We start from the raw sequence: 20,688 nt of genomic DNA, 5'->3' as shown, positions 1-20,688 counted from the left end.
ATTCAACGGTACAGATTTCTGCAATGTGGTGCATAAATTGTCAAGTAAATGAGACGCATCTTTGCCTCCACTGATTCACTTGCAAAGTGTTGAGTAAAATTATTTCGTTGCAGACCTCCTTTGGGTCTTTTTATTATCACTGCGACACACATAGTCCCCAGTTGGTAACATTGATTTCAAGGCCCTCCTAGATGAAAGACTGGCATTCCACTTAATGTCTATGTTCCATGCTGGCATGGATTGGAGAGTTATTAATGTAGAAATATGGTATCGTAGCTACTAACAGTTGAGGGTTGCGTAGTCTAGACGGCATTTTTAGATTTCATTATTCTCTTTAACCCGGGCAAAGCCGGGTATTTCTGCTAGTAAACTTATAGATACACATACACAAGCTCAAAAACATTGCACATACTGTCATTATTTTGTATAAACTCACCTTATCTTTGAGCCACTAATATCAAATTCAATGTGCATACATGAACGGTCTGTATTTTTGAATAATTCTTTATTGACAACAACTGGAGCCAGGAATGGATTTTTAGCATCATAAGGACTGATAAGGAAAAATTTAATATAGAAATAAAATGTACAATTTAGTGCAATAATATATACATATTTTATAATTTAACTCATGTACATGTGATATTGCATGGAATGAACTGTTTTACTTTTCTTATCCAGAGATAACCTACCAATGACTAAAAACTGGTCATAATCCATATATACTTGAGTAGATACCTGTTACTATATTCAATAGTCCATAGAAAGGTTTATTAAACTCAACCTTGCAAGCTATTTACAAGTAGCCCACTAATTAGCTATTACAAGACAGCTGTCGTTAGCAAAAGTACAGCACAACTAGGTGAACTAATATGAATTATCAACATTTAGATCCAAAGGCGAACAGCAAAGTATAAATTGAATCAACTTTAACTCTCATAATAATACACCATATTTGCTATTTCTTCTTTATGTGCCATGCCTACTAGCATCAGCAATTGCAGACCTTAAAAACATCCAGTCTCACAATAAAGTGTGTTACTTAGGAAGGTCTTTCTGCAGCTGGCTGGTAAAGTCACCTAATATTATTCTTCTGATAAAAAAAAATTTAAAAAAAGAAAAAAAAAAAGGTAAATATTCTCATTTACTAGTTTCAGTTAATGGACCATGCCCTGATGGGACATCACTGCCAAGATAACCATTTTACTAAATGTATTTTATCAAGTGAATAAGTTTTACCAGATTTTCAACTATTTTAGAGATTCAACCTCCCTCTTTTTCTGGACATAAATACAACAGAGTATCTACTGACATGCACATTTCTGTTTCAGTACGTGTGCCTCCCAACCTCCACACACACAGGTTTGTTCATTTAAACATTTTATTTTTCCACTTTAGCAAAGGTTGGCCAAGGACTAACTTGAGGCAGCATTTTCTAGCCATATATCCTTCCTGTCACCAACCCTTACTTTGTTTTCGAGTAAGGAATGCTATATTCCACTGCTATTATGAAACCACAAAGTGGGTGGTCATGATACCAATAAGGAATGAATGTAAACTTCGTGTCACCACTTTGCTCAGATGGTGACAAACAAAACAGTGGACTAATAACAATTTCACACACACACACACACACACCTCTTTCATCTAATAATTCCACTCACAAGCCATGCATATATCTAGTTTTACTTACACAACATTATCTCAAAGCTATGGTAGAAGGCAATACAGTGAGATTGAACCATAACCACATGGCTGCAAAACAAATATGTTAACCACACAGCCACAACTCCTAAATTATAAAATGTTCTTTACTTTCATAACTAAAGTAGATTCAATAAAATGAGTATCAAACAATATCTTAATTTTAAAAGGATAATGCTTAACACACATGCATCCTTGTATCCACAAAGATCTCACCCATACAGTTGTCTTTATAAAAGGGGACATAATACACTACTTTACTATAACATCTGGCTGCATTATCTTGAATATCTTTTCTCAAGAATTCTTTTAATTTGTAACATGCCATGCCAGCATTCATTCATTCATTCATTCACAAACATCCTGTATATTTCTGCAGTCAATAAAGATCTGCAGCAATTCTCTTCTTCTGCCATTTCCCACAAGCTTGATGTAGTATCACTATTTACCCTCCCTTACTTTCATATAGAGATATGCATCCTCTTCATACAAGCACAAGAGAAAGAACAACTTTAAGATTTAATTTGATAAAGGTAAAAAAAAAAAGAAAAAGCATAACATTAAAAATACATCAAACAACAAAAAAATGTAAAACATGCAGCCAAACAACATAGAATTAATTTTTCTTTTTCTTTTCAGATGTAACAAAAATAGCAGCAACAGAAGCAGTGGGAACCTTTGGTTCATGACGTCAATGAGTTTATTTATACAGTAAGCTATTATAGAAAAAAATTACTGCTTTTGGCTTTGAGGCAGCTCTTTGTTGCTTTTGTTGTTAAGTATACATGAACCCAGTCAATATAGATATAACGCAAAAGGAATCCTTTAAGGCTTGCTGAGTGAAAATAAATCTGTCTCCAGCATACAAGTTGACATAGTATATAGTGTAAGCATTCAAATATTGTCACTATCTTTCCAAATCCTGCTGCATTTCACATTGAAATTTTGGTCATCAAAAATTGTTCTGGTATACAAGTCAACCTACATTTTTGGCTGTAAATTTTGGTCTGAGAAATTCAACTTGTATGCTAGATCAACACTAACTCTATCAAATTATTTGTTTTCTTGCTATGTATTTAACCTCTGGTTAAACTGTTTCACTGATGAGATTTAATGAAGCTAAAATTTATCCACTTATTACCATACTACTAAACACCAGAATTACTCCCACCACTGTATTCCATATTCAGTTAAATTTGGGCATGATTGCATAGCAAAGTTCACTTTACTGCCATGTGACTTCAGGTTCCGTCCTATTGCATGGCATCTTGAATGACTTCTTCCCTCAAGTCTCAAAATGACCAATGCCATATGAATGATAGAAACTGATATAAAAAGACCATTGTATATCAACATCTTCTAGCACCCACTTTTCCATGTTTGCATAGGTCAGACAAAATTCATTGAGCTATATTTTCTCCAGTCAAATTCTCAGCCTGTTGCCAACTCTCACCTGTTTCCAACCAAAGTGATATTTCCCCATGGCCAGTCATGTTTTCACAAAAGACTGGATTGTTTGTGTGACAGACTGTAAAAATGATGATAATTACAATTTTTTGGAGTAATCTTCACTTTCTTTTCTGACAAGAAATAATTATTTAACAATGGAATTTTAAATGAATTAAGTTTCTTTGAATTACTGTATCAAATATGTTAATGCCCACATTACTATAACATAATTTAGCTCATAAGCATCCTTTTATATATCTTACTGACAGCTACAAATAAAAACAGCATTCTGTATATCTTACTTAATATTGGTATATTGGAGAAAGCCACAAAACTGCAATATTTGTCTCGAGAAACAATCTTGTATAGATGTATAGTGCTAAAAGCAAAGAATTATATCAGTAGTAGATACTTTCCATCTGCTGCTGGCATTCTTGTGTGATTTTTTTTTAGCACTATATGTCTAAGTGCAATGCCTTCTTGAGATGAACATTGCAGTTTTTTAGCTTTCTACAGTTTATTCACGTTAAGTAAGATATACAAAATGTTGTTTTGAACTAATACTGCTTGTCCCTAATAACAAACAAAAACATATTTATATAATTGTTTCTAAAAATACATAAAAATATTAGAAAAAAAGGACTCACGGTTTCTGGGCAGTGTAAGACCCCATTCTAAACATCTCTCCTTGATAATATTGGTCTTCTTCATCAAGATCTTCATGGACCGTCAACTGGTACTGACGCAAGCTGGAAATTAGGAAGACAGAAATGTTTCACTTAGAAACCATATGTGTGTGTGTGTGTGTGTGTGTGTGTGTGTGTGCACATGATGTATATATAGCAGATAATAGATAGAAAAAGAAGTTCTAGAACATCTAAGTGGAAGGAAACTGTGGAAGAGGAAGACTAAGGAAGACATAGGCACAAATGGTAGAAGCTGATCTCAGGACATTGAATCCTAGAAAGAAATCATAAAAGAGCAAAAGAAATGGTAAAAGGCTGTGTTAGAAACAACCCTTCCAACCTATGCATGCATGGGTTGGTAAATGTGGAAGTGATGATGATGTGTGTATGTGTATACACACATACACATGCATGCGTGTGCATACACATGCATGCGTGTGCATACACATGCATGCGTGTGTATACACACACATGCATGTATATATACGCACCCACATGCATGTATACACACACACCCACATGCATGTATACACCCACATGCATGTATACACACGCAACCACATGCATGTATACACACGCACCCACATGCATGTATGCATACACACCCACATGCATGTATGCATACACACCCACATATATGTATGCACACACACCCATATGCATGTATACACACACACACACACCCACATGCATGTATACACACAATTCCCACCTGCATGTATACACCCACACCCACATGCATGTATACACACACACACACTCACATGCATGTATACACACACACCCACATGCATGTATACATACACATCCACATGTATGTATTCACATACTTACCCACATGGATATATATAATGCCACTCCACCTAATGAAGCAGATTGGCCTGCAGAAGCCTTGTACCAGTTCCACATAAAAAGCACTCCCAAAAGAGCCACATACAAGCGCTCATGCCGGTGCCACATTAAAAGTATCCAGCACACACTGTATAGAGGTTGGCATTAGGAAGGGAATCCAGCCATAGAAACCAAGCCAAATCAAACTAAAACCTGGTGCAGCTATCCTGTTTGCCAACTCTGGTCAAACTGTACAACTCATGCCAGAATGGAAAACAGATGTTAAAGGATGATGATGAAATACACATGCATACACTGCACACACACAGACACACATAATATAACAAAGAGTAAAACAAAAGACTGAGATGAACACAAACCTTATATCTGTCTCAACAGCTTCAATGCCAAAATATTCACCAAATGCTGGCCAGAGTCTTTCTCTCCAAGATAAGAAATCTTCTTCAATGCTAAAAAAGCAAAATAGATTAAAAATATAAAAATGTCTATAAACTATCAATGAAGGAGGATTAAGGAGTTTACATCAGCCATTTGAGAAATATTGTGCCTTTTTTCCTTCTTTTACATGCAAGTAAGATGTGAGTTGAAGATTTGGCTTCTATTTCTAGCACATATAGCAACCACAGTCACTCAACCTGCCAGAAAAAGCAGCTAAGTTTTCCTCAAGTCACACCTCACCATCTTCAATAACAAAGATATACAGCAGAAGCATGATTGCTCTTGAACTTTAGCTGCCCACATTGTAGCTTTTTACTTTTAACTACCCATTTTGATTTACTATGTGAAGGTCAAATCCATTTAGTTTTACTTGGACCATCCACCCCTTTAATGTGATTGGCTAGCCTAGCATCTGTTCAGCAGCTATAAAATGAGAGGTTTTGGCCCACTAAGTTCCTAAGGAGGAGAGTTTTGCTACAAGTGACCTGGGATCTTGATGTGAGAACAGTTTGATTTCACTTTGCCGTTTTCAGCTTGAACAGAATTCAAACCAGAATCCTCGATATTATGCCTAGTGTCTTAACAACATTTGAATAGAATTATAGCCAGAATTTTTGTGGTGCTGTATTCCACGTTTTTCTAACCTTTCTGTCTTCATTTTTATGAGCATTTAAAACTATATAATGTATTGACAATTATTAATGTCCTACCAGTTTGTTGTATCAAATTTTAGCCATAGTAATAAATATTTGTTTGTGGTCAATTGCAACTTGTCTTTGAATTTGTTTATTATTATCCATCCTGAATTCATTTAACAGATTACATAATATATCAGACCTTAAAACTGCAATTCATACAACCATGTATATACCTTATTGCTAAAAATGCTTGTTTAGCATATACTATGCCTCAGATATAATGCAAAATGGGCATGGCTAGAATGCCTTTGAGAATAAGTTTTCTTGATGACACAGCATGGCTGAATTGTTAAGAAGTTTGCTTTGTAATCACGAGGTCCTATGATTTCAGTTTCACTGTGAGACATCTTGAGCCGGTATCTTTTATCACAGCCCTCAGTCAACCCAAACCTTGTGAGTGAAATTAATTAGGGAGAAACTGTTACAGAAGCCTTTCAGATGGGCTGCACTATAATTCTAAAGTTCAGCTCTAAAGTTCAGCCTTGTCATAAACACAATGTTGCATTAATTCTGGTAAGGGTACATTTCTGTGGAATACTCAGTCACTAACAATGAGCAGGTAATTCAGATGATCAAACAATTGAATTCTCATCAGAACCAATAGAGATCCATTTGATGAAGGCTAACTTGGGGATACACAACAACATAAAAATCAGTTATAATCTACATTTACTTTGCATCATCATCTCCAAGACCAAGTTCAAAAATCCGTGTTGCTCCAAGTTCCTCTAACCGTTTATCTACAAAGATTCCCATTGCATTATAATGTTCATATGTTTTGTTTCCAAGACCAAACACCTAGAAAGAAAAGAAAAATAACGACCATATTTTTAATGTAATATGCAGTCTATTAGTGTTTCAGTTATTTTTTGAAAATAATCAAGAATTTGGTGGGATTTTGTAAAATAACATTCATATTAATGTTGATTGGTGTTCTTACATAAAATCACAGTAGATTTTAATTGAATTTAAATATAGACCTTTTAATCTATTAGCATTTAAATTAGCCAACATTTTCTACCTGTTTTATGTTCAAACTAGCCAGTTCTGGCCTCTTACACCTGCACTACATTGTCATTTTACAAGTAAACCATCACATTATTGAAATTTCAAAGTTAAGAAATAATGCATGATTAATTCAAAACAATGTGAATAAATAAGCATTACATTTGATAAAGTATTCTGAATACTAAAGGGTTAAAAGAGCTTTTGTACCATAGCAAAGGAGTGCTTTCAGGCAGGTCAGTATCAATTAAGTGACAAAATATTCTGAGTTTTAAACAAAATATTAATTTCTTCAAACACTTTGTTGCTTTCATCTCAGAGTCTAATAAATGGCATACTGAAGATTCTATTTGCCTTGCCAAAATGGGCATGAAATGTAAAGGTTTTAAGATAGAGCACATTTCAAGAAGCAACAATTCTTTTTAACCACCATCACCCAACAAGAAGTGTTAAATAATTGAAAATTCATCTGTAACAGAAATTAGATCAAAGATAATGACTTGCTAGAAATCTACTGTCTATTCTACACACATCATCAAAGAGAACTATGAGAAGGGTAGTTTTTGATCCAACTAGAGTTATGGAACATCCCCCTCTATCCCCCCTGGACTACTCACTCCGTCTATCTATCTCTCCCACTTTTCTCTCCTTCTTTGTCCTACTGAGGTGGCCAAGTATCTCCTCAGTAGTAAGAAGGCTACCTCTGCCATACTCATACTATAATCTCTCAGTTCCACATTAAAAAGTACCCAGTACACTCTATAAAATGGTTGGCATCAGAAAGGGCATCCAGCCATAGAAACCACATCAAAATAGACAATTGGAGCTGAGTGCAACTCTCCAACTTGCCAGCTCCGGTCAATCCGTCCAACCGATGCCAGCATGGGAAACAGATGTTAAATGATGATGATGAAGTAAAATAAGAATGTGAAAAGAAATACAAAATAAAAATTTTAGCTGAAGCAATTCCATGAAGTTAAGTATACATGTTAAGTATGAAAGCTAAATCTTGTATTTCATCAGATGCCAATATGACTCCACTAAAAGTCTGTACCTATTATTTTCAATGAACTGACATACACCTAATTAACTGTCATGTCAATACTATGAAACAAATGATAAGTGTGGATCTGAATAACAGATGTGTACCAGTTAAAAATATATGGTCAAAAGTAAATTGTAACATATTTTCTAAATATATGTTTTAAGCTCATAATTGCATTTTTATATTAATATAAAAGAAATCAATATGCTCTATGATATAGACAGACTGTATTATTAACAGTAAACTCTATACATTTATAGATTATATACACGATCTAAATACTTCTACTACACACAAAATATGGCTTAATGGCTACGATGTTGAACTCAGGAACATGTAGTCATGGGTTGAATTCCTGGACTAGGTAGTAGATTGGATCTTTGAGAAAGGTACTTCAATTCTTGTTGCTCCAGATCACTTGGCTGTAAATGAGCACCAGCCAAATGCTATGCAGTACTTTCTTTGTCCTGAAGTCACATCTTGATCAAGGGTGGGAAGACCAAAAGAGTATGTATGTTTGATCACAACTACAAAAGGTACCTAAAACAATTAGCAAAGCATGTACATGCTACCAAATCATATTCACCTGTGAATGATGGCTATGGTTTTTACACCCTACACAAGAGACTCTTCAGAATCAGCACTCAGTTTTGGTTGCTTCACAGCATTGAACAGACAAGAGAACAAACCTTCTTTGGATACAATGCTAGTCAGTTGAATCTAACATTCAAAACAGGCCAGGTTTTAGCCTCTCACACCTACCCTACAATGTCATTCTAAAAATAAACAATCGTATCAAAATCTTGAAACTACAAGACAATGCATGATTAATTCAAAACAATGTGAATAAATAAGCATTACATATGACAGAGTAATCTGGATGCTAAAGGGTTAAGCTCTGACAGCTAAGTGAATTTAGACGTAGAATTAAGTACCCAAATACACAATGAACTAACTGCAATAGTTTTAGCATAATAATCTTGATCCCATAACCAATAACTAAAGTCACTCACTATATGGTCTTAATTATATACCTATATGATAATTATACAAAAGATACATATAAAAATCTGTTTATTTTACAAGAGATAGAAGTGCATTTGGTATGATACCATAAATGAATATAAAGATAAGTAGTTGAGGCAAGCTTAAAACATAAAATGGAGAGTTCTTCAAACCATTCTAGAATAATAGGCATGATGTGGAGTGTTCTAGGTACCTAACAAAACCACATTTTTCCAGACAAAAACTGCAGTCTGGCTTTTTTTACTACACCCATATGTTAACTATAGATCTGCTTCTAATTTATTGCATAAGCATAACTCAGATTTTATTCTGCTTATGCAGCACCTTTGCAAACCAATGTTTAGTTTTTACACTATCTCTATATACTTCAGACTAGATAATTTGATTTTGTTTCAGAAGTGACATGAGTGCATGATATCGAGAAGTCACAACAACAAAATACATATCTGTTACTCTCATGGTTATACCTGGGGCAGTTTTCACCCAGCTCTGAAATATATTGTTTCATAATGCAATACTTCTATAAAGAGATTTTTCTCAGGCAGAACCTACAACCTCTGGATTTTCAACTAATAAAGTTTATATTGTAGAGTTGCTTCTATAGCATAACTCAAATTAAAAAAAAAATTTTTTTATCAGTCAGTCAGAAGAGCAGTGTCCACAACCTTTTGCAGGATTCCGAGACTGGTGGAGTAAGCCATCGTCATACCAGGTGGTATGGTTGTTAAACAAGACAACAGATTAATGTGAATATTATAGGTGCAGTCATAGCCAAGTGGTTAGAAGTTTGCTTTGAAACCACATGATTTCAGGTTCAGTCCCATTGCAGAGCACCTTGGGCAAGTGTCAACTATACCCCCAAGCTAACCAATGCCATATGAAGGAATTTATTAAAAGGAAACTTGTATAAGCCTATTGTGTGTGTGGGGGGGAGGGGGTGCATGCATGCATGCACATGTGCATTCATATGCAAATCTGTGTCAATGTTTAAATGTTCCACACTTAGCACTTGAGCAAAGCAGTGTTGATGCTGACATTCCTTGTTGACATTATGACCAGTCACTCTTTTGAAGACCTGTGCATTAAAAATATCCCTTACTGAAAAAGCAGGTAGAGATTGATTATCAGAAAAGCACCCAGCTGTAAAATCCTAACTTACAGAAATCTCTGTCCAAACCCATGCCAGCACTGAAAGAAAATGGTTCTTAAATAAATGAACTATAAATACCAACCAATAAGAAAAAAAATATCAATCAGAATGATCAGAACCTGGTGCAGTCCCCCGCCCTCCAAGTTTACCAGTTTTCAGTCAAACCATCCAATCCATGCCAGCATGGAAAGCAAATGTTAAATGTTGATGATGATGAGAAAGACTAAAACATTAAGAAAGAAAGAAAAACATAATAGTATTAAATCAAATTGTTTTTTTTGGGGGGTTTTTTTTTTTGGTTTTTTTTTTACTTACAGCATATCGAAGACCATTAAGTTCAATTTCATCTTGCTGCAACAAATTGAAGAACTCTTGAGCATTATCTGTAGGGTCTCCTTCACCGTATGTTGCCATACAGAATATAGCAAGGGAATTCTCTATTTCAGAAAAGTTACTTAGCTCTTCCTACAAAAGAAAGATTTATCGAATAATGAACTTTCATTAAATGATATTACACACTCAATAGAAAACAGGATACACTCTCAAAATCAATACTGGCATTTTCAAAACTAACCACACTGCATTTAAATACTTCAATATTTAAGTATTTCTCAGTGTGTGCAAGCAAAGTAAGTGATGTGTGGTAAGAAGCTTACTTCCCAGCCACACAGTTACAGGTTCAGTCCCACTGCTTGGTACCTTGGACAAGCGTCTTCTACTAGAGACTCAGGCCAACCAAAGCTTTGAGAGTGGATTTGGTAGACGGAAACTGAAAGAAGTTCATCATGTATATATGTATAGCCATAGAAACCATGTGAAATCAGATTGGAACCTGGTGCAGGTCCCCAGCTTACCAGTTTTTAGTCAAACCATCCAGCCCATGCCAGCATGGAAAACAGACATTAAATGATGATAATGATGATGTATGTGTGTGTGTGTCTTTGTGTTGTCCCCCACCACTGCTTGACAACTGATGCTGGTGTATTTGCATCTCCATATCATAGCAGTTCAGCAAAAGAGACTGATAGAATAAGTACTAGGCTTGAAAAAAATAAGCCCTGGGGTCGATTTGTTTGACTAAAGCCCTTAAAGGCAGTGCCCCCAATATGGCCGTCATCAAATGACTGAAACGAGATGCATCGCAAGAAAAATATCAAAAATATATATATCTTCTCTTTTTCTTTCAAAGTAACATTGCTACAATTATACATAACAGTATGCTTAGAGAAAATATCAATCACTAAGATTAATTACTCAGAGATGCCATCTACATTTTTAAAAATAGTCAAGTTTGTGTTACTATATTTAATATAATGATCATTAAAAATCTAATTAGAAATATCTGCAATGGAACAGTTATTGCTTGAAGAAGATAACTTACCATATTGCACTCCTCTGGATCCATGACCAGACCTTTCATACCATAGCGTAGAGCATCCTTGGCTAAACACCCAGAAAACTCCTCAGCAGTTCCAGTTTGAGAACCATAAAATACCACAACATTCTTTCCCTAGTATAGAATGGAAAAGTATTAAATGTGAAATCCAAGTTTCTGAAATAACAGTGGAGTAGGAAGTTAAACATTGAAGAACAGTTAGTATATATGATTTAGATCGCAAACTGATAATTGTTATATTTCAGATTAAATTCATGTTTATTTGTAGTTTGGCTTCAGGTTAGCGCTAATCAAGTGGAGGCGCAATGGCCCAGTGGTTAGGGCAGCGGACTCGCAGTCATAGGATCACGGTTTCGATTCTCAGACAGGGCGTTGAGAGTGTTTATTGAGCGAAAACACCTCAAGCTCCATGAGGCTCCGGCAGGAGATGGTGGTGAACCCTGCTGTACTCTTTCACCACAACTTTCTCTCACTCTTACTTCCTGTTTCTGTTGTGCCTGTAATTCAAAGGGTCAGCCTTGTCACCCTGTGTCACGCTGAATATCCCCGAGAACTACGTTAAGGGTACACGTGTCTGTGGAGTGCTCAGCCACTTGCACGTTAATTTCATGAGCAGGCTGTTCCGTTGATCGAATCAACTGGAACCCTCAACGTTGTAAGCGACGGAGTGCCAACAACAACAACAACAGCGCTAATCAAGCTAGATTAGATATCTGTAGTACAGAGAGAATCTAAAGGTAAGAGATTCACCAAAGTTCTGTAAAGCAGTGAGCAGAAGCTTGAAATGTTCTAAATTGCAAAACAGTGTGTCAGTGTGAACCAAGATAATGTTGAGAAAAAGTATGTGGGGAATGACACCAAAGCATCTACTCTACCAACACTAAGAAGACTTGGAAATGCTGAAGAGAAAGCCTAATGTGGAGAATGCATAGAAGTAAGAGGGACTACTCCAAGTAGATCCACCAGCAGGTCCAGCTATTAAGTTGACAGCAGTATGGTTAAAATACAGTTAAGGATATTAAGGCAAGGAAAGCAACTGGACCATCAAGAATAGTTGCAGAAATGCTGAAAATATCCAGCAGAATAGAGCATACACTAGCCACCTACATAGTCAACAGAATAGTAGAGAGAGGGCCAATAGCTAATGACTGGCATAGTTGTATCAGTATCAACACCAAGAGCAAAGGAGATGCATTACAGAGAAGCAAATGCAGAAGCTTCAAATTGATGGACCAGGTTATGAAAGAAATAGAATGAGCTTTAGCCCAAGAAATTAGAAAGAGAATTAGCTTAAAATAGATCCAGTTAAGGTTGGGGCAAGGTCAGAGCACTACTCATACACTCTTCCTAGTGAAATAACTACAAAAGTCCTCAGCTAAGAGTAAGCCACTTTACCTGACATTTGTCTACCTGGGTAAGGTCTTTGACAGGGTACCACACTCTGTAATCTCTGGTCTTTAAAACTAGTCATAGAGTGAATGGTTTAAGAGCATGTACAGAGATGCCTTCAGCAAAATCAATGGTGCCAATGAGTTCAGGGATGGTCTATTCAATCAAATAGTTGAATAAAGTGTCAGGCAAAACCTAATGTTCAAATCATAATGGTGGCAAAGTGCCAGGGTGTACTCGCAAGGAATAGGGATAAGAGCATAGATGGGATGGTAGAGTAAGGAAGAGAGAGATAAATGGTAACAGGTGCCAGCAGGGCATTGCCCAGAAGGCACAAGTAGGTAGAGAGTGGGGGTGGGGAATGCTGTAACTGGTGAGAACCTGAGTATATAGATGGGGTGCGGAAAGCAACAGTACAGAAATCAGGATAGTGAGGACAGGATTGGGGAGTGGGAGATAGTTATAGTGTATGAAGAGGAAATGTGAGCAAGGGAAGAGATAGTTAGGGAGAGGAAATGTAGTTTGGTTTACTGAGGTAGGGTGTGTGGTAATTTTATTGTTATAAGGGATGGAACACAACACTTCTAGTACTCAGGTTCGCTGACGTGGGCAGGTCTTCTCTAGAACCTCATATTGCCTTCATATAAGAAAAATTCTTGCTTTATTAAAATTACCTCTGCCTCTAGTGGATGTATCATGATAGTGAAGTAGCAATTATGACCAGCTCTGCTTGAGAAGGGGAGATAATCTCCAGATTCAAGAATTCTGTAAAGTTGTCATGCCATCAAGGAAAAGGACAGTCATGGATATGTGTTTCTGGCTCAGTAGCCTTCATCAGGACATCACTTGTCCAACCTTATCTCCAGTAGCCAAAGAACTTAGACTTATACAAGATGGAGTGGAAAACAGATATGGCCTAGAAATTTTCATTTATTAAAGAAAAACGAACTAGGAGAAATAACTCGAAGTGGCCAGTGGCATGTATTTGAATAACATGGACAAATACTGGTGTATCAAATACCATACAACAAAAATTCTTGATTATTAAAATTAACTCTGCTTCTAGAGGATGTATCATATCACCAACTGGAAATGGAGGGCTTCTTTCAGCTTCTGTCAATCCACTCACAAAACATTGGTCAACTCAAGGCTATAATAGAAGATACCTGCCCAAGGTGCTACACAATAGGACTAAACCTGAAAGCACCACTTGAACCAATTCCATCTGGCCCACACCAACATGGAGAAGTGGATGCTAAAACACTGGTGATGACATATATACAAATACATAACTCAGTATAGTTACAGTTATATAGTTTATTAAAGTGTATAAGCACAAAGTCACTAGGTAAATATAGAAAACAAATTATATTACAACAATGGCTGAACTCATGCAGTAGAAAAACTATTTTAAATTATACAGCTGTTAAACTCTTACCAAAGTTTTCATCTTTCCTATTAATCCACTGTCTTCTGTTTTTGCAGCTGGGCTGAAAGAGTGAGGAAGAGAGTGATTAGAAATAAGGTTGGTAACTGTGTAACAGACAGTAAGATTAACACTTTAGCATTTAAACCAGCCATATCCAGCCCAAATATGCCTCCTGTTCCAGGTTGAAAACTGGCCAGGTCTAGCTTCTCACACCTACCCTACAATGTCATCCCACAAATAGACGATAACATAATCAAAATCTCAAGGCTATGAGACAATATATGATCAATTCAAAATGATATGAATAAATAAGCTTTACATTTAGCAGAATAATTCAAATACTAAAGAGTTAATAGATTAACTGTAGAAAGTAGAAAACAAAGAGAGTCAGAAAACCATCAACAGACCAAATGTAGAACAGAACTCAAGAGAAATGAACTTTATGAATTAACTATTTCAATGTTTAAATGGCTGAGGTAGAGTCATTGGATTATTAACATTAGAGTGAATTTTTTTTTAATCATATCCTGGTGAGAACATGACAACAATTTTGGTGCCATGATAAAATGCCATAAAGTGGTTGGTGTTAAGAGGAGTATCCAGCCATAGAGACCATGCCAAATTTAGAATGTTTTGGGAGAGCAGTAACTGAGAAGGAGCAAACTCAGTCTGAGATGAACTATCCAATCCATGCCTGCATGGAAGCAGAGATAAAACAATGGTAGTGGCAGTGTTAGCAACACTAAAGATAGGTATAACTACCTGAAGAAATAATCTTAATTCTTTCATATTATTATTTTAAATCAGAACTGAAGAAATGACTTCTATATAATGAAGAATAAAAGAACTGCAACAATGAATGATTTGTAAATAAATCATGATATAAATATACTAATGAGAATAAAATAATATACATCTGACAGGAGGTGTCTAGAATCATCATCATCATCATCGATTAACGTCCGCTTTCCATGCTAGCATGGGTTGGACGATTTGACTGAGGACTGGTGAAACCGGATGGCAACACCAGGCTCCAATCTAATTTGGCAGAGTTTCTACAGCTGGATGCCCTTCCTAACGCCAACCATTCAGAGAGTGTAGTGGGTGCTTTTATGTGTCACAAGCTAATAATGTTAGTGTTTGAATATATAAGTAAAGTGTGAAGTTATCTATGTGTGTGCATGGTTCTAAGTAGCAGCAAGCATGTTATGTGTGAATAAATATGGTAAACAGAAATTCCACTTTTAAAATGTTCTCAAAAATTTTGTGATGTTTCAATTTGTAAACAAATAAGAGATTTCATTTTTGTTTGGATCTCTCAGAATTACTTTCTTTTCTCAAGCTCATAAATATAAAATTACAATAGTAGTAGTAGTTCTTTATAGCAACAAATCTAATAACAGTCAATTTGTTTGTTTTTTTTTCTTAACAAATAACAAATATAATTGAGAAATATTTCTTTTCCAAACATAAAAAATTCTGTGAGCAGAGACAACAGTAAGAGACAATAATGTTAGCAACCATTAAGACTGTGTTGTTCTCCTGCAAAGCAAATAAATCTGCCTGGCTGAGAACCAGTACTATATGCAATATGTGGCTGAGTGGTTGGTAGTTTGCAAGGGAGCTATGTCTAAAATACTGGTTTTTCCAATGACAACTGAATGTGTACATTTTTAATCATCCCAGCATGTAAAAATTGGATGTAAAGGAACAGGTACAAAGTTGCTCATAAATAAGTGTAGCTTTAATAGCATGTAATATACAAGCTATTATCTAATAGCTATATTTGCATTTGAACAACTTTGTGAAAAAGACTCATTTTAATAATTTCTCAGTAATACCTAAAAAAAAAAAGACTTATTTTCATCCCAACTTTTTTATTTCTTATATCTTTAATAAAATGGCTATAAGAAAAGTTAAGATCTAAATAATTTTGTCTTTGTGCAAAAGCAAATATGGTTTCTTCCCTAAAATATTAAAATTAAATTAAATTCATGTTCTCTTCACAAATTAGTCTAATGTAAAATTTCTTAATAATTTTAAAATGTACACAAAATAAAATAAAACCCAATTAATAAGATAATCAACTCACACAATATTCAGTCTTTGAAAATCCATTGTATCTTCTGTTTTCCGCCAGAAAAGGTAATAAAAAGCCAATCCTATAAGCGTACTAACAACTGCAATATCCAGTAAAGATATCATGCTGCCTTCAGAACTGGGATCAGATTCCTCAGCCACTTCTGTAATTATTGCAAACATATTGTTGGAGAGGAAGGGAAACCAGAAAGATGTGACAAGGAATGTTGGAAGGCAACAAAATTACTGTGAAGATCTTTTTGTTTGCCCCTTTCTGTTTTCACTTGGCTCTTTGAACACAATCTGGGGAAAAAAAAAGAAAAAAAAAAAAAGAAATACATAAATGACAAAAATGAAATTTTCTTCATGAATAAAAACAAAATAGTTTAGTTTCAGATATCCAATACACTGACTGCTGAAAATAAATTATAAATAGAACTTTATTAAATCATCCACACATTGATAATTGTGGGAAGAAAAATAACTGGTCTTTCTAGTAGCGTCATCGCATTTAAAAAGCAAACAGATCAACTGAATAAAAACAGTTTGAAAATTTAGGTTGGAGAGAGGTGACTATGTGCAGAATCTAATAGAAAGAAAGCCAGAAAATATTCCTTTAATTATTCACACACTGAATTACAGTTCTGAGCCATAGAGAATAAAAAAAAGTGCAGGTATGGCTACATGATTAAAAAGTTTGTTTTCCAACAAGGAGTTTCTATTTGACCTTGTTGTACTGTAGCACAGTCATGACAACACCAAGTTTCAGCTTATACTCCCAGTCACCTGTTCCCACCAACGTTCCTAGATTAACCCTCACCTGTCAATACTCAGTTATTGTCTCATTATTAAAACCGAACTTGCTCTTTAACCCTTTAGCAATCAGATTACTTTGTCAAATATAATGTACATTTATTCACATTGTGTTTTAAATTTATCATTCTTTATCTTGTAGTTTCAAGATTATGCAATTTTTAGAATGGCATTGTTAAGTACATGTGAGAGGTCAGATCTGTCTGGTTTTAACATGTGAGAGGTCAGATCTGGAACAAAATCCCATCGTAACTGTTGAGGAACTAGCAGAGAAGCTTGGATTTGGTCATTCAACCATTCAACAAGTCAGCAAATTGGGTCAATGGGTTCCTCACAAACTTTCCAAGTCTAATCGCATGCAGAGAGTGAATGTGTGCTCTTCTTTACTGTCAAGAATGAACCTTTTGGGACTGAATAATGATTGGTGACAAGAAATGGATTCTCTATAAAAATGTCAAGCGCAGAAGACAGTGGGTAGAGAGAGGAGAACCACAAGCATGCCAGGCTAAAGAAGCTCTTCACCCACATAAGGTGTTGTTATCTGTTTGGTGGAATATGAAAGGTTTAGTCCACTTTGAACTTTTAAACCCAAACTAAACAATACCAAAGGAGATCTATTGTAAGCAGTTTAAGTCAGTGCTAGAAGAAAAATGACCATCTTTGGTTTCAAGCCGAAAAGTGTTCCTCCATCAGGATAATGCTCAGCCACATACATCGAGGATAGCATTCCAAAGGCTGAATGGGAAACGATACCCCACCCACCATATTCACCAGACATTGCCCTATCTGATTATCATTTATCATTTATTCTACAGTCTTCAACATCATTTGGACAGAAAAAATATGAATTCTGTAGACGAAGTCAGAACAGTACTGGAGGAGTATTTTTCATCATGGACAAATGAAGTTTGGAAGAGCAGCCTTGCAAGTCTACCAAATAGATGGAAGAGCATTGTAGAAAATGAAGGAGAGTATATTTTAGATTAAAAAAGAACTTTGTTTATCTTAATATTGAAAAGTAAAAGAAGTATAACAAAACCGCATTATTTATGGGATGACCCAATATTTCATTTGTTTTGGCCAAACCAAACAAAATGAAAGAAATCTCAAAAGAATTTTATCAAAATTTTAATGGGTAATTAAATATGGGGATTGCAGAGTTACAGAAATTACCACTGAAGGCAATAAGGCTCCTAAGACAAAAGCAGCTGTGGGGGGAGGGGAACTCATTTTCTACTTTGTACCAAGCCTCAGACTACAAGATGGAAGTGAATCTGACAGGTTGACTAGTCTTCCTGAATGAGATGGCAGTAACATCAGTCCAACCAGACATGGTTCCTCTAGCCAGAAGCCCAAACCAATCACCTTCCAGGGATACTCAGTATCCTTGAAGGACAGATTTGTTTCTCACAATCTGAAGAAAACCATATACTGGGACTTAATTGATAATGCTCTCATCAAAGGATTATTATTATTAAAACCTCATTTAGGTGGTGAGCTGGCAGAATTGTTAGCACACTGGGCAAAATGCTTAGCAGCGTTCTGCCTTTATATTCTAAGTGCAAATTCCACCGAGGTTGACTTTGCCTTTCATCCTTTTAGGGTCAATAAAATAAGTACCAGCTGAACACTGGGGTCGATGTAATCAACCCATGCCCTCCCCCAAAATTGCTGCTCTTCAGGCAAAATTTGAAACTATTGTTAAAGCCTCATTCCCCTTTGAGGTCAAAAGGCATGGCTTCCCATGAAGATTGGTGTAGGACCCAAGCAACTAAAGAAGGCCACTAGACAGACAACCATGGCAGCTGAGATCAGTTCAAGGTGGTTGTGGTTGACAACAGGTCACAGATGGAACCCTTCTGTTGGTAAAGATTAATTCAGTCCTTACTGCTCCACTCAGGCAAAGCATACAGGCAAAATGCTTGTAACTTCATGAAACCTGCTGATGGGTGCTCATCATTGTGATAACTTTAGTCACTATCAGGAGAAAAGCTTCAAAATCTAAGTGGCTCCTGCAGTTTCTAGTTACGACAAAGTGTCTTCAGTATTTATTTTACCCACATAGAATATTTCTAATTATGATTGTGAATGTACTCCACACATGCTGTTTCAAGGTAAATAGTAGTAATCATTTAATCTTGGTGCCTAAAATGTCTGCAGGTAATTTAAGTTCATTTAAAGCACAATAAAGCCTTTGTCAAAACAAGTGAAATATGACAGCATGAGGTCAAATATCAGGCATAATGACAAATATATATATACCAACTAAGAATGTACAGTGACTTTATAACTAAAAAAAATGTCTAGATATCCTTGGGTTACTGGATCACAGATACACAGGATACTGACAGATCTTCAGATAAAATGTATTAGATCAAGATTAGGCCACTAATACGATTTGAGACAAAACAAAATATAAAAATATCGTTAAGCTACTGATGTGTCTTTGGGCAAAATGAAATACATTTTGTTGGACATTTTGCTTTTAATAAAACATTAAAAATATTTCAAGTAACATGCTTTTATGGTAAAAATTATTTTTCACTACACATCATTCCTATATATGGGAAAGTTGCAGCTGAAAGGTCTTTGGTCATACAGCCAGAGCTGATCAAGAGCTACAGAAAACAAGAACAGAACAATACTTGTAGCTCATTCTCCCTACAACTACATAAGATGGGCTACATAACACATAATTCTTAGATAACCATACACACACACACTGAAATATTATTATGATTGTTTAACATCCACTCCTCCATAACAAATTTGAGACTTTTTTTAAGGAAGCATTTTAAGGCCAGATATCATCCCCGATGTGAAACCTTTCAATAAACTCTTACATCTAGGTCTATATTGTACCTACTCTAAAAAACAGGATAAATACAGCTACATATTTTACACACACACATCAGCATATCTGCTTATGTGTGTATGTCTATGAAGCAAGGTTAAGAATTCCAATTCAAGTTTTTTGATTTTTATCTTCAGTTTATTACACACTAGCAGAAATACCCGGCTTTGCCCGGGTTAAAGAGAATAATGAAATCTAAAAACGCTGTCTAGACTACGCAACCCTCAACTGTTAGTAGCTACGATACCATATTTCTACCTTAATAACTCTCCAATCCATGCCAGCATGGAACATAGACATAAAGTAAATACATGTAATTCAGAAACACGTTTTGTTAATTTTATTTTGTAACCAAACAAACAGGTACAGATTATAAATAATGAAAGGCCAATTTTGGTGATTCATTTGACAGAGCTAGTAGAGAGACAATGCGATGATAAAACTGAGGTTGGATCTTGAAAGTTTGGATGAATGCTGCCTCAGTTAAATCTCTTGTGGTTCCAAATGATGTCATCTGTAGTACAGCGTCGTATTGTCTAATTTTGTTTTGCAAATGTTAGGAACCTTGGTCAGTTGATGATAACAGTTTCTTCAATAGCTCTGGAGGTTGGGGATTGTGGAATTGTTGGGAATGTTTTTAACTTTGGTGTTATATGTATTGCTTGAATTTCTTTG

The 20,688-nt window shown here is 35.6% G+C and overlaps 1 protein-coding gene across 3 annotated transcripts in view; it reads right to left on the bottom strand.

The window, feature by feature from the left end:
* The window catches only part of LOC106869693 (NADPH--cytochrome P450 reductase), a 65,395-nt gene that overhangs the window by 14,451 nt on the left and 30,256 nt on the right, over positions 1–20,688 (bottom strand). For all 3 annotated transcript variants that reach the window (XM_052968889.1, XM_052968891.1, XM_052968890.1), the window contains exons 2-9: positions 16,360–16,649; positions 14,277–14,328; positions 11,435–11,563; positions 10,369–10,518; positions 6,501–6,625; positions 5,051–5,140; positions 3,801–3,902; positions 437–553 (exon numbers count right to left, since the gene is read on the bottom strand). In XM_052968889.1, the coding sequence (XP_052824849.1) occupies positions 437–553; positions 3,801–3,902; positions 5,051–5,140; positions 6,501–6,625; positions 10,369–10,518; positions 11,435–11,563; positions 14,277–14,328; positions 16,360–16,529 (935 nt within the window). In that variant the 5' untranslated portion in view covers positions 16,530–16,649. The remainder of the gene's footprint in view (positions 1–436; positions 554–3,800; positions 3,903–5,050; positions 5,141–6,500; positions 6,626–10,368; positions 10,519–11,434; positions 11,564–14,276; positions 14,329–16,359; positions 16,650–20,688) is intronic.

This window comes from Octopus bimaculoides, chromosome 6 (genome assembly GCF_001194135.2).
Source record: "Octopus bimaculoides isolate UCB-OBI-ISO-001 chromosome 6, ASM119413v2, whole genome shotgun sequence".
Classification (NCBI taxonomy): domain Eukaryota; kingdom Metazoa; phylum Mollusca; class Cephalopoda; order Octopoda; family Octopodidae; genus Octopus; species Octopus bimaculoides.
This window is presented reverse-complemented; position numbering and strand designations above follow the sequence as displayed.